We start from the raw sequence: 15,346 nt of genomic DNA, 5'->3' as shown, positions 1-15,346 counted from the left end.
TTAATCAAGCTTGTTGATTAAACCTTGTACAAAATGATAATGATTGCATGCGCATGGTATCAAGATAAAACACACATATATATATGTATCTATTTAAATGAACATTGTTGACTAGTAAAAGTATGATCTTTTACTCTTCACACAAAGTCTTTGCTGGGACAGAGAGAAACATTAAGACACTTTATTACCCTCTGGAATGTTAAGATAAACGTTTCTTGGTGTGTCCAGGTGTTCTGTTAAAGGGGGTTTCCGCTTATCAGTTGAAGAAAAACACAAGTTTAGTAAGAAACAGTTTCAAAGTGGACATTGGGATGAAGAGTTGCATCTGGGATCCTTCGGTTGTTAACTAAAAAGCAAATTTATGTTGCAGAGGATTAAAGTTCAGAAATTTCCCAGGTCTCGTAAATAACCTAATGAAGTCCTCCCAGTCCAGGTTGGGGAGAGTTGACCTTTGTTGACCTGTGGAGCTGGAACCCAAGTCATAAATTTGAGTCAGACCCCCACTTTGGGAGTGAGACTGTTAGTCTGTAAGGAGAGAAAATCCTCAGAGATTGTTTAATTCAGTCACAATTAAACAAAGGTTCCAATCTTTATTTTGAAGACGAGGGAATCCGCTACAACAGTCAGCTTTAGATTGATTTCTTGTGTGTCCATAGGAAACTCTGACACAGCTAACCCATCCTTAAAGACAAACTAGTCGGGCCTTTTCAGATTAAACGTGGACTGAAAAAGTTGTCTTGCTACTGTTTTCTGGAAGAGACAATGAATATCGTGTTGGAGGCAGCTGTTGCCGCTTTGCCAAAAGTTGATTGTGAACATGGAGTAATAGCAACATCCACACATCTGTTTTGCCCAAAGAAGATAAAACATCCTATCCTGGGTTTTACATCTTGCTGGATTCCCAAGGGGTTTCTTAGGTGAATTTGGGGGCCATCCTTCATTTCTCCTGACACTAATGACTGAGGTGTTGATTATCACAATCAGCCAATGGGTTCCTGAGATAATTATCTGCTCAACACCTTTTTGAAAGCAACTGTGAAACTACTCGGTTCACTTTTTAGCTCCTACTTTTGCAAAGCTACTTTTTACTAATTCCTAGGTAATTTGGGATGCTCTCCTTTGATTTTCACTAAAAGTATTGTGGTTTTCTTTTAGGAGGAGATAAACATTTACATTTTCTACTGTGTTCCAGGTGAATTTACTCTAACACAGTAATACATATCTTGATACGGACACTTTCGCAGTAGTGTCAGCTTTCTTTCGAAATCAAGATTATGCATACAGCTTTTGTAGTTGTAAAGATATACTTAATTTATTTTGGGTATGTCATTTTAAATGGGAGGCTGTAAAAATAATCCTCATCAAGAAGAGGTTAAGCGTTAATGTTTGAGCTTCAGTTACATTTTTAGATCGATCGAGTATGATCAAAGTGGTCCATGTTCTGATAATTCAATTCTGTCCCTTTGCAATGAAAATGGTGTTAAAATATAGTTTGCCCTTTTAAATCACCAAATCATCCCACTTAAAGATCAGAGGAAACCTAGAAATTCATTGTATTTTTAATTGCTTCTGTGTTACTGTTCTATCCATGTATACACAAAGGTATTTTGCCCCACCACCCCTCGGTAGGAGTGGAGAGGGATGGGGCACCATGGATTGAGATTCAGTGCTAAAAAGGGGGAGAGGACCTAAATTTAGCCCTGGTGGCAGGAAACGGAGACGGAGTGCCTAGAGGGACTTTAAGTAAAGACACACTGCTCAGCTAGCGCCACCCCTGGATGGCATTAGCATCTTTAGCACAGCACTTTTAAGACTCTTTCAACTTAAACAGACTGATAGAGAAAGCTTCCAGAGCCAGGTGAGTGGGGGTGGAAGGGTACGCATGTTTGGTTGGAACAGTGAGTGTCATGTTGGTGTTTGCAGGATCTCATCAGGTCACTGCTGGACAGCTGGTTTGTAACCCAACGCCTGACCTGGCTTTTGGAGCATCTGTGAACATGTCTGTTGTGTTGCTCTTGATACTTACAACATTTTCCACTGTATTCTCTATATTGCAAGGGTTAATGCTACTGTTTTGTTGATTTCCAATCAGGTATCTTTTTTTTGTGTGTGTGTGTATTATCTGATATTTGTTGAACTGTCTTTGTCAGTGGGATATTGCAGGGCTACGCTTTCCAGAGATCACTTGTCAGTCAAACAGTTATAGCTTGAATCTGCATCTTTCCTTCTGGTTGTGTTTAGTTTCTGTATGTACCCTTTTTAACAGGAGTTTGGAAATATTTGGGTTCTGTAAGCTTTGAAGACTGACTTCCATTGGAAATGTCTTTTTAAAGGGAAGGTCTTAATCCAGTGTCTTTTTTTTTATCAGTGAATTGATTATATGCCAGCTGATTAAACATACAAACATAATAAGTAAGATCCAACCATTTCTCATCATCATGAACATCACTGTCATCATCATCAGTCCTCTGCTCACTGACAAGCCCTGCATTTATGTCCCAGTAAAACCTCACATGTTGCAACCACAGCTGTAAATCCTGCTTAAATGGAGTCATTAACTGACATGATTGATAGAAAAAAAGTTGTGCAGCATTACAAGGAATTTGGCTAATGGGCGGTTGATCATTAACCCCCATCATGCCATCAGACAAGCCCTTCCATCGGTCCTAACTGTGACACTTCTATTGTTTTGTGGTGCAAAATGTGCGTTAGGTTGTCATCTCATTAAATACTTGTGTTTGGTCTCATTCTGTTTGTGTACATGTTGTTAGGGAAGAGCTTAGACAACAGCTCGCTTAAGGCGCAGTCCAGCACGAGTTCCCAGCCTGATAGCTCTCAGGGCTCCGCAGCTGCTGTCCACTGTAAGTCAGCATGGTCCGCCAAATGCAGCCTGAATATATATACACACTCACATGCTCTACTGGTGGTTGACTAATTTCTTATTTGCGTGTTATTTTCATTCAGTCCCTTCATGTATTAAAATTAAACATCTGCTGCCTTTTAGTGCTACTAAATCCTGCGCTTATCCTGGCTAAAGCTGAATCAGAGTCAGCATCTACGTCTTACTTTTAGGCAGTCTAAAACACTTACTAACATAAGTGGTGTGAAAACTAACTGCTTTCAATATAATCAAATGCCTTGTAGTTTTTAAACTCCCAAGATGCCTTCATCCACCCACACCATGTGGTAGGAATAACTTTTTGTCTCCCCCTCATGGTCATAAAGGGGTATCATTGTTTTCTGATTAATTTTTCAGCATGAATTTCTCCACATTTGTTTGGTTGGTTTTGGTGCTCCCCAAACTAAAGTTTGTACATCCTAATAGGCCAGCATTGTGATCAATGTTTAATTGAAGTCCAGTGTCCTACATATTCCTCCCTTCCCAAACTCAGCTGCTGCAAAGTTTGCTGACCTGCTGGGCTCAGTTCGTAGGAGTTCAGGGCCTGTTTCTGACGGAGAAGGGAGATCCAGCACTCCACCTCCCGCAGCCCTCTCTGCCCCCTCCCCTCCACACACCCCCGTTGTCCCCATGCAGAGTAAGTAAATAAGAATAAAATTAAGACAGTTGTATGCAGCGGCAGGATTACTAAATGGACCTATTGGGCACTTTTATATGTCCCAGACACAGAAGCAAAACAGCCAAGATAAGTCGCCAAGAGTAAATAAAAAGCTCTAAGATTCTAAAACAAAAAGATTTAAATAACCAAAATGTGATACAAACCCCCTATAGAGTTGCCAAATTACATCTGTGAGACACAGAATAGGTGTAAAGAGATGTGATCAAATGACACAACACTTTTTAGATCTAGCAAACAATGCCTGATAGAAAACTCACAGGCAAGACAACACAATCATGTAAAGGTGCAAAATAATAACAAAGAGACACAACAAAAGGCATGAAAGATGTGCAAAATTACACAAAACCACAATAAAACTTGAAAGGATCCAAAATGAGGAAAGAGAGACCTAAAATAAGACCAAAACGGGACCTGTAATGTGACTGGTTCACAACTTCCAACACAGATATTTAAAATTATGAGAATTAAAGAAACATTCTGAATTGGGACAAAATTACCACAACAGGACAAGAGTGACTACAAACGGGTGTAAAAAAAATAATAATAATTCACAGATCTGACTCATGTTTGGTCTGTGCCTCTTTGACTGTGGCTTTCTTAATCTGCCTCGAGATGTGTGTGGGCCTTGTACACATCCGGGCCCAGGGGCCTGTTGTCTTGTAATTTGTCCATGACGCAGTGGATTGATCCTGTCTGTCATTTTGGTAGGAAAGAAGAAAAACTATATTTGAGCTCTGCATAAAATTCCATCTTTGTTTCATTCTGGTTTCTGGTTGAAATTTCTACATCTGAAGAAATTCCTTCAGGATATTTTTGGAAGGTTAAAAGAATAACGTGGTGAGATGTTCAACCTAGAGATGTTCATATATATTATTAAAGTAAATGCAAATTGGTCCGTTTATTCCCCTTAAATTCACTTTTAATAGAAATATCTTAAGATTTAACTATGTTTGCATCAATTTAGCTTTTGGAAAGTGTCAAATTAAATTATTGTCCCCTTTCATATGTAATGAAATGCTGATAAAATTATATAACTTTGTTTAATGATGAAGAAAAAGTATGTAGATGTATGATTAAGTCATTTTATGTAAAAATGTATGATAATATACAATATTTACACTCCTGGGGGCATAGTTTTTCCTCATTTCTTTTTCTCATTTCCTTTCTGGTTGTTTATAATCTATCCTTGTGCATTCTTCCTCCATCCATCCATCCATCCATCCATCCATCCATCCATCCATCCATCCATCCATCCATCCATCCATCCATCCATCCATCCATCCATCCATCCATCCATCCATCCATCCATCCATCCATCCATCCATCCATCCATCCATCCATCCATCCATCCTGGACGACACTCAGTGTCTCGGCTCACAGACCTGGTAAGCAGTGTTCGAAGGGTGCAGCCAGCCCCAGCGCCAGAGGGCGATGCCTTTCCGGCACCAGTACCCATCACCAAGCCCACCCCTCCACCTGCACACACCACCACACCTCCCCCTCACTCCCTCTCCAGCCCCTCCTTGTCTTCCTCACAGAGTGAGTACTGAGCCGGATTCGCCTCGCTCCTACGCATGGTACCCAGACAGGAGGCATGGTGAAATGAAACTGCTCGGCTTCACCTGAAGCCTGTGTGTTAATAAATGTGTTTACTGGTGTTTTTCTTTGGGTAAATGGTAGCGCACACTGCAGAGTGAAGTGTTGAACTAAGGTGGTGTTTTGTTGCTTCTAAGCCCCATTAACATCCCCAGTGGTCTGCCCCAGAGAGTGCTGCTAACTGCAGAAGGATCTGTTGTTGCTTTTGACTTATCTAAACATCTTTAGATAAGTGGGTGGCAGTGCTTGTGTTGATATATGAGGAGATCTCTTGTGTGTACTCGTATTTAAGCAGTTGTTCAGGAACAACATTTAGACTCTTTAGACTTTGCACATTGTAGAATTTTTTTGCCTGAGTTGGAGTCATAGCTGCCTTTGACTGAGTGACCATGTTGTTGTGTTAATGCATTTGGATGATTAAAAACAAACTTTCCTCCATAAGTACAGCTCAAATAATTACATCCAAATCACTTCTTTCTCTTGTTCTCTGCAGCACGCAAACAGGAAATCATCAAGATCACTGAACAGCTGATAGAAGCCATAAACAATGGAGACTTCGATGCATATGCGTGAGTTTGCAGTTTTGTATGCAATCTGTGTCAAATGCATAGATAAAATGTAATATTAGTCTTTGACATAAATGACTGTTTCCTCTCCAGTAAGATCTGCGACCCTGGACTCACTTCATTCGAGCCGGAGGCGCTGGGCAACCTGGTAGAAGGAATGGATTTCCACAGATTCTACTTTGAGAACCGTAAGATTCATAGATGAAAATTTTTCTGAGGGACTTCTTTAATGGTCGAACTTGGAAAAAGTTAAAAACTTGCTTCTCTAAAGGTGGTACATTTACTATTCATCTTATTCTGCATTAATATTAGGTTGAAATACTCAACTTTAGCAAGTGGAAAACAAAACACATGGCCTGTTTCTCTGTCAGCTCCGCTTTTGTCTCATTTGGCTGATTTGTTTTATGTCAGAAATGTGTTGTATCAGAAAAAGCTTAAAGTAAAATCCTACTTTAACTGTAATTAATTAAAATTTTCTGCAGTTATTCCCAGATTCACGTTAAGATGATTAACATATTTTCTGAACATAGTAATAAATTAAACAAGAAAGAAGATATTACATTTATGTTTGGCTGATTATGTCTTTGTTATAATAATGCTTTCTCACAGCAAAACTTGTACTGTTTAAAAACATGTTGATATTTCTTTCAAATGGAGCCACATTTGTCTGGAAAATACATTTGTGGGATGAGCTGCAGTCGAGTATCTGAGCTGCTTCCATCAAAAACTTGTCAAACCTTCTCTGCCAGAAATATTCTGCAATTGACTCTTCTTTGGTGTTTATTGAAGTCTGAAGAAACAAGACACATTGGGAATTTAACAATTTATGAATTTAACAGACAGGAACCTCAGTAGCATGTGGAACCATATACAACCACAACAGCCTCCTCATGCTGGTCACCAGCTTGGTCACCCACTGCTGCTGCCAGACTTTGTGGTTTTGACCACTCTGGGTTTAATAACACACTCAAGCTGATCCCACAAGTGTTCAGTGGGGTTGAGGTCAGGACTACAGGTAGGTCATTTCATCCTCTTCACTCCCAAATTCTGGAGGTTGTCGTTGGTAACCCCCGCATTGTGGAGACGAGTGATATCATCTTTGAGGATAAAGTTCGGACCCAGACTGGAGATATGGGATTGCCACTGGTTGCAGAATCTCGTTTTTATATCTCTGAATTGAGATTGCCTTCATTGATGATGAGGCTCCCTTTTTCCAGTGACTTGGTTACAGCCTCACATTATTACACTGCCTCCACTAACAGCTGTATTGGTGCAGCTAACATCATGGTGATTAAGAGAAGATTTGGCAAGTTTTTCAACCCACATACTATGTATCCCACAATTGCATTTTTTCTTACAACTGTGGCACGATTTTAAAGGAAAATAAAAAGGCTTTACAGTAGTGATGTTTTTAGGCTCTTTTACCTTTTTTCATCCCTTTCACCTGTGAAACTCAAAGTGCTCCGTGTCCCTCCTGACATTACATCTTTTCAGTTTTGGCTAAGAACAACAAGCCCATCCACACCACCATCCTGAACCCCCACGTCCACCTGATCGGCGAGGACGCAGCATGCATTGCTTACATCCGCCTGACTCAGTTTGTTGATGGCCAGGGTCGGCCGCGGTCCAGCCAGTCAGAGGAAACCCGCGTCTGGCATCGCAGAGACAGCAAGTGGCAGAACATCCACTTCCACTGCTCAGGCGCGCCAGCTGCACCTCTTCAGTGAGGTACGGACTGCTACGCTGGGTAGCCAGATGTTAGTGGGTGATAGCTGGTCTATAATGAAGGGGGTATCAGCTACTTTGGGCTTGTCGACTTCTTTACACCTCATAAGCTTAATATCTAATAAATCCTGTCTTGTTTTGTTTGGCTACTTTGTAAAATAATTTCCAAGTAAGAACACAGACAGCTTTCATTCATTCTTCTTCTTTTTTTTAGGATTGAATGATGTGGTGATCTGTCAGGATTTCTCTGCCAGAGAGAAAAGAGGAAGAGGATTCAGAGGAGGAAGGGATGAAAGAACCTGTCCAGTGTCTGCTTGGGGAGACAGGGGTGATCACCCCTTTATCAAAAAACAAAAAAAGAAAAAGAAAAAAAACCTTTCACTGGACTTCCAGCCTCATCCACCCCCAGCATGCATCTCCTCTTTTACTACTCTTGTCCCCCCAGTCTATCACCTGCCATTTACCTCTTGTCATCCATCCAACAAGAGCTGCACAACATCCCTCACCCCCCGGGGCTTCTTCCTCTTCCCTCTGGCACACTGGGTGTTTGATGGGGGGCTGGGTGTGTTTCTAGGACTGGGTGTGAGTCCTCCGTCCTGTGGTATCTTTTCCACCCCCACAATCTTTGTGACATCAACCCTCTTGTCCCCCTGTGAATCTACACTTGTGTGACATAAACACTGCACTGGAAATACAGTATGTAAAGTTTTAAGTAAAACCTATTATTAACATTACTATATTATGATTATTATTATGATTATTATTATTACACATTTGCAATTGTATATGTAATTTGTATAATTCAGAATTCTTGATGCCAGTGGTTTTTAGAGTTGAAGGAAATCTTTTTGTTTTTTCTTTATCTTTTCAAGGAAGCATGTTTTTCCCCATATTAACAGTGGCTGTTTTTTATTGTGGCTATTAAGTGGAAAAGGATTTTGGCAGTTTTTGTAACTCGCTTCTTGTATGTTAGCTATATTACTGCTCCCAAACTCATGATCAAAATGTTTTTTGTTTGTTTGTTTCAGTGTTTTAATTTTTATTTTTTGTCCTTTTTTTTTCTTTTTTTTTTTTGGAAGGGGTGTCCACTGAATGTAAAGTATAAAATCATATGTGTGTGAGTGTAAGCCAGACATGCAGCATTCACACATCCAGTCATAATAAGTCGGTGCAGTGGGGGGAACCTGCTGTTGTTGCCTTGTTGCAGTGGGAACAGCAGGAGAAGAGCGTTTGCTGAACTCGGTGGCAACAAATCAAAGTGAGAAGTGCACAGCAGGAGTGTGGTGGTTTAACTTTTCCATCATGTATAACGCTGCTTGCACTTGATTTAAATTTTACATCCTCAGGCCGCATGAGAAGAGCATGTTGCTTTGAAAAGCGATGCTCTTTTTGTTGTGTTGCGCGCTGGCCTCCATTTAAAACTTTTTGCTCATTATAACAAAATATCATTTAAAGAGTATTAATACTACAAGATCTTTAAATATGGGTAAATAGACTTGTTTTATCAAATAAAAATAAATTTGCCATGTTGAAATCTTCTGCTCCAAAAGGGAGCTGTCACAGATAAGTCCTTTATCGATACAGTGTAGAAAGTTTTGAATGATCTATTGACTGAAGTACAATACTGAACTAACTATATTTTTATTGCTGTTAAATTACATAAAAATAAGTATTGTTGTGCTTTAATAACCTACAGCATATAATGTGCAGTTGCAAGTTTGCAAAAAGGGTTTAGGTTGCTTGAGGTTGTGTTGGCATGTTTTCTAAAATAGTAGAGGCACATGCAAAGAAAGGAAATGACTTTCCCAATGTCATCATGTAGCGAACACATGGGAAATCTGCAAATTGTTCTCCTAAAGAATGAAGATGGAAGAAAATTCCCATTGTACCCAAATGAAAATAATTCCTCTTTCCATTTTTCTCATCTAAACCTGAAGCTAATAATTTTGGCATCTGCATTGCTAAGTTTTTCTCATTTCTCTTAAATGTGGCAAATCTTTAACCAAAGATGTCAAATCAACTTTACCAGAACAGGAGACATTTAGAATGAGTTGTTTAACGTAAAATGAATACTTTTTACAAATTTATTGGGTAACTATATGCACTAATTGCCATGCAATGATTAGGAATTTCTGAATTTTTTAAAAACATGTAAAATGGAGTGGAATTTTTTGATTTACCAACTTTCAGTATCATGATGTGGCTGGAAGTGTCTCAGTGTTTGAAAGCAGCGCATGCTTCTTCCTTTACATTTAAAGTGGAAGTGAGTCGTCAGCTTCGGCTCTGACGGGAGCTTGTTTTATTTTCTGTGCTAAAACGGTGCTCGGTGGAGACGGGGATGCACCATTGGTGGTTCCTGCTGTTGCTAGGAGACAGATGAATACTCGCTTGAAGCTCAGCGCTCTTTTCTGAAAAGTTAAGATATTTTTAACCCGGAACAATCGCAGCGCTGACTGGAACACAACAGCAGGTCTTTTCTTCTTCTTTTAAATTCAACATAACAGAAGAAGTCGGCACTCTAAAGGGAGGATCCTTGTGGATGAGTGACCTTTCTGACTTCTGGTGCCACAGTGCAGAAAGCTGGTGCTACCACTGTTTTGTCCAAATGAAGCACATACAAATAACTAACACTTGGAGTGCGTTTGCTTGGTGGTTCATTATTTCAGGACAGCTTTTAGCCACAGTGTGCAATATATTTGTGTGTGTCTGCAAGCATGTACATTTAATGCTGTCCAGTGTGTATTTTTTTAAGCCTGGGAGAGGATTTGGAGGTGTTTGTTGTGTGTGAGATGGAAAAAGAGGGCTTTATTTTAGAGGACAAATCAGTCCCCTGCCTTCAACCCAGGACTTTTCTTTTTCTTTTCTTATAATTTCATATTTTTTCTTGCATTTTGTTTTTAATGTTTATATTTTAGTTTGTGTTACATTGAAGTGTTATTAGCCTTTCATGACATTAAGTGCTTGTGCCAGGGGTGGCAGGGCTGAACAGATGGACTTTGCAGCACTGAAAACTGATTTTTGTGGGGGGTTTGAGCTCCACTGTTACTTTGCTCATCCACTATTGGCTGCCTTCGCATTTGTCTCGCCGCTTGGTCCGACCAAGACATTAGGAGACCCGGCAGTCGGTTCGGTGACACAGTCCTCAGGTTTCTATTTATTTTCAATATTTATTTATTTATTGTAGTGCTGTTTTTATTGTGCTTTATTATTTTTCCTTCTTTTGAATTTGTTTTCCTAATGTACAACTCAAGCACTTGTGCAAGTACTGTCTGCTGTTGTTTAAAGGGACAGTGTGCGCCATATAGAAGATCATTGTTTTTAAAGGGATTGTGCACCAATTTGGATTCTGCTTTTGTTTTTTTGTTTTTTTTCTGTAATGACCAACTTGGTATGAATTAGTTTTTGTGCTAGATTTTGATTTGTGCTGTTTTTGATGCTGTTTTATGAAGCCCTTTTTCTTTCACTGAGGCTACTACAACTTTGCAAAGTGGAGCAACTATCAGTTTTAAACTCATACAACATATGATCCTATGTAGTTTGTGTGAACTGTCTCTCAAACACATCACTATTTTTAAAAATATTGTAAGACGAAGGCTCTTTTTCAAGGTGAACCACTGGGAAGTTGTATTTTACTCATCTCATCCACTGAAATCATCATCATATTTCAGCCTGTTCTATAATACTACACGTTTAAAGGTTACCTGGAAGCGTTCATGTATGATCATGACCCCCCCTTAAACCCCTCTCCTAAAAAGGAAAAAAAGAAGAAATAGCAGCATGTACAGTACAAAGTTCTTCTGTTCTTCTTAGTGTGTTACTAGCCTTGAAATTCAGTAGAAGATTTACATATTAAAATGAGGGAGTACACAGTGTTACACAACTGCTACTAGCAGCGTAGCTGACAACCTTGCATGACGGTCAACAGGACTCTTGTTTTTTGGTGTTTTTATTTGGGTTCTCATTTTCTACTGAATTCTGGTAAACTCAACTTTTCTCTATTTTCTCAGCTTTTTAAGTGCATATAACTATTTTTGTCTCCAGATGATATAATGAAGATGATTATAATGATAAGGATTATTACATTAATGACTGTGGTACTAAGGATGGCTATGAGGAAGTCGATATTGATGATGAGTTGATCATTTTGCATGCTTTTCTACGGGGCTCTGTGTTGTCAGTGTAGCGTGGCTGCTTTTTGTACATAGCTGAGGGAATATGAGGTGCAGCATCAGCACCGGGCTGCTTTCCTGAGCCTGCATGCTAACTGAGAGGAACAGAACTGGAGTCCAACACACAGACCAGAGGCTCTGTCGTCACAAAGCCAAGCACTGACAGACTTTCTGGTGCTTCTAATGTAGCTGCAAAATAAGATGACTTCAGTGTTAGATGAGCAGTTTATCACTGTAGTCACAACCTGCTTCCATTTAAATCATTGATCAGAGCTGCAAATGGATACAAAGCCACTAATAATGAATCAGGATTCTACCTGAATAATCAAACCTTTATTAATGTGTATTCATTGATCAGCTCTTTATATAAACGATGGCTGTCTTCTGGTCTCTTTCAGTCACTGTAAACACTGAATATCTGACAGACATTAAATACTGATAAATAATAAAAAGGAAGTCAGCATCTCTGAGATAAACCGGAGTCAGAGTTCAGTCTGAATTTCATCATCTTAGTTCTTCAGCAGACTGAGCTGCACTGACAACACTGAGTTGCCTTCTTTTCAAAGAAGGTCTTTCACTCTTTTTCCCGCTCCCTCCGTTTCCAACTTTTAATCATTTCTCTGCAATCGGCTCTTTCTAGTTTCCCTTTGTCTCTTTTTGTCACTTTGGGTTTCTTCTGTATAATAATATTAATCCTCTAGTTCTCTGATTCTTCAGATTATTGCTCGGTTCTCTTACGTGCTTCACGTGTTTCTCTAACTTCAAGAAAAATGTGTTAAGGTGTTATCAATAAAATGACAATTTAAATAGAACATTTTTATGTCTCTTTTTATTCCCACACACCAAACAGAACCCTCAGTTTTATCATGTTTATTAATAAAAACAAGTCAAGATTTCAGTGAAGAAATATCTATTTACATAAATCATCCATTTCAAAGTGAAGATGATCAAATTAGACTTTTCTGTAGATAATTTAGTTCACATTAAGTAGTTTTATTTCTCAAACATTATCTTTAAATTTATTTTCATTTTAACTATATGTGTAATTTAGCTTTGTTGTGCTTAAGAGACAAACTGAATATATTAAAGAAGAAAAACAGCTCTGAAACGGAGTAACATCGTTTTCACAACAGGATGAAGTCTAACATGGACGTTTAAGGAATGAGAAACCTGTCAGCTGAAACAAATTAATCACCAGTAATTTGTCATCAGGAGGATCTTAATGATTTGTTTGGATAAAAACAGGTGCTGACTTTTATGTTATGCTCACCAGGCAGTGTCGACGTCTTTGTTCACGTTGACTTTATAAACTAATTCTACTTGAAACAGACTGTAAAAAAATCACTAAGAACTCAACAGATTTTAAATTTTACAGATGTAGATAACAGAAGTTTTGGCATCAGCAGCTTCTCCAACATAGAAATAAGGGAAGAGTTTCTCAGTGAAAGTGTCTCTGTGAGTGCAGATGTGAGTCATGTCTTCAGGACTGTAGAAGGACACCTCCCCCTTGTCATAGTCCAGCTGGACTCTGATCCTCTGGAGACTCTTCTTCATCATGACATGCTCACCATTAACATCAATGTATTTTCCATCACGCTGAGAAAAACACCAGAATCCATATTCTGGTAATGCTTCTGACTCTCCCTTCCTGTCAACAGACTCTTTAACCAAACCAATGTCCCAGTCAGGATGATCTCCCACCTCCACCTCCCAGCTGTGTTTCCCTGAGCTGAAGCCCTCAGAGCCAAAAACAACACAGTACTTTGTGTTTCTCTCTGGATTATCAGGAAGCTGCTGCTTTGTGTCTCCAGTCTTCACACTGGTCAGATCATCAGACAGATAGAGCCACGGGTTTGCACTGTTTGGGTCCAGAATGACAGGACTGAAGTGGACCTTCTCCTTCATCTTCTCCCAGACTCTGAAGGACAGGTTGCCCAGGTGTTTGGCCACATCTATCAGGGCTCCTGAGACCAGCTGTGGATCTGACAGAGAGCAGTGGGTTCTGCTTCTGCTCTGAATGGCTGTATAACTGCTGAGGAATGGCACGCTGTCTTTCTGCAGGTCTTCTTCAACAGCACAGATACTGTCTGACAGAGAGGAGATGTGATCCTTAATCTTCTCCATCTCTCTGCTGATAGTCTTCCTCTTCTGCTCCTCTTCCTCCCTCAGAGCTGCCAGTCTGGACTCCTCTTCCTCTTTCAGGAACTGCTGCAGCTTGTTGAACTCTGCTCTGATCTGCTTCTCTGTGGACAAGAGCTGCTTCTTGGTGTGTTGAATCACATCATTGTATGTTTCCTCCACTTGCTTGTATGTGTTCCTCTTGTCCTGCAGAGACTTTAAGTCAGATTTCAGCTGCTCCTTCAGGCCACTGACTGCTTGTTCTATAGGAACCACTTTGTGATTGTGGTGGAGAGAAAACTCACAGACAGGACACACAGCTCTCTGCTCGTCCTCACAGAACCAATAAGGAACTTCTGGATGTTTATCACACACCACCTCCTTCTTCTTCTCCTCTTTTTCCATCTCAGCGGAAGTGTCACTTTGCCTTTTAGCAAACGAGTCCGCTAGTTGTTTCAGAGAGAAGTTAATGGTTGGATCTTCTTTTGATGATTTTCTTTTACAAATGGGACAGTTTTTGTTTCCAGCTTGTTCCCAGAATTTCTGCAGGCAGCTTGAACAGAAGTTGTGGTTGCAGCTCAGAGACACAGGATCTCTGAAAGTCTCTGAACACACATGGCAGCTCAGGAAGTTTTCAAAAAGCGTGATTTTCTCAGCCATTTTCAAATCCTGGAAACTTTAGATTGTCGGTTTTAAATAATAAAATACACAAAGTTTCCTGGTATCGACTCACAGTTAGTTGACCTCAAGTGTTTTTCTGAACAGATCCAACTTTTTTATGTTGCGTCTTCTCCACCTGATCGACAACAAAATGAATCTTTCAGTTTCATTTCTTCCTGTGACGAGAAATAAAATATTTAACAAGTCGCCGCTAGATGGAGCTGTTTCTTTATTAAAAGTGTCCAAGAGTTTGAAACATCAGTTAATATACGTCTGATCAGAATCAGCTAAGTTAGGATGTTTATGTGTGGAGATTTCTGTTTTGGAACTAAGTCATTTTGCATTTACATACAACTATAGACAAATTATTAGTGGAAAATAATCCTGATTAAATGTTATAATTGGCATTTGTGGTGTAGTCTATTCTCCCAACAAAACGTTTGTTCCCACCTAAATAGATAAATGATTAGGTAAATAATTGATTAAATGAATAAATAGAAACTTACCAATATGATTGTCCCAGCTTTCTACAGTATACGATTTGACTCTGATGATTTAAATTCACATTTTGCATCTGTTGTTCTAAAATATAAGAACATAATGATCATGTGTAAAGAACTGAACTATAATGTTTATTTATTGGTTTATTTGACAGGGACATTGTACATTGTTAGACGTTACTGTTAAATGACAGATCTGCAGTCCCTGGACGAGGTAAGAAAACAAACAAAGACAAAAACAGCAACTAAATAGACAAAGTCTTACACATTGTTGGATGAAAAATCTCAGACTGTAATCTGGGACGACAGACCAGAGGAATCTTGGTTGAAGTTTTACTTGCAAGGCGCTCACACCAGCACAAAGACGGAAACAACGAGCTGCAAACAGGGCCAGTTGTGAACTGAGGACACACTTGTTTTGAACTAGTGTTAAA

The 15,346-nt window shown here is 39.5% G+C and overlaps 2 protein-coding genes across 29 annotated transcripts in view; one reads left to right on the top strand and one right to left on the bottom strand.

The window, feature by feature from the left end:
- Nucleotides 1-12,446, top strand: part of camk2b1 (calcium/calmodulin-dependent protein kinase (CaM kinase) II beta 1) — a 78,680-nt gene extending 66,234 nt beyond the window's left edge. For 18 of the 28 annotated variants that reach the window (XM_041999223.1, XM_041999219.1, XM_041999221.1 and 15 more), the window contains 4 exons: nt 5,668-5,743; nt 5,834-5,928; nt 7,235-7,468; nt 7,680-12,446. In XM_041999223.1, coding sequence (XP_041855157.1) covers nt 5,668-5,743; nt 5,834-5,928; nt 7,235-7,467 — 404 coding nt within the window. In that variant the 3' untranslated portion in view covers nt 7,468; nt 7,680-12,446. Of the gene's footprint in view, nt 1-2,771; nt 2,862-3,392; nt 3,537-4,943; nt 5,118-5,667; nt 5,744-5,833; nt 5,929-7,234; nt 7,469-7,679 lie in introns of all 28 variants that reach the window. The other 10 variants (XM_041999204.1, XM_041999202.1, XM_041999200.1 and 7 more) reach the window with 1 other exon arrangement.
- On the bottom strand, nt 12,446-14,582 carry LOC121648806 (nuclear factor 7, brain-like). Its single transcript, XM_041999228.1, has one exon. It carries the CDS (start codon nt 14,410-14,412, stop codon nt 12,997-12,999), a length of 1,416 nt encoding a protein of 471 aa, XP_041855162.1. The 5' UTR covers nt 14,413-14,582; the 3' UTR covers nt 12,446-12,996.
- Nucleotides 14,583-15,346: the final 764 nt, after the last annotated feature.

This window comes from Melanotaenia boesemani, chromosome 11, assembly GCF_017639745.1.
Source record: "Melanotaenia boesemani isolate fMelBoe1 chromosome 11, fMelBoe1.pri, whole genome shotgun sequence".
In the NCBI taxonomy this organism is placed as follows: Eukaryota; Metazoa; Chordata; class Actinopteri; order Atheriniformes; family Melanotaeniidae; genus Melanotaenia; species Melanotaenia boesemani.
The sequence above is the reverse complement of the archived record's forward strand: the minus strand, read 5'-3'. Positions and strand labels throughout refer to the sequence as shown.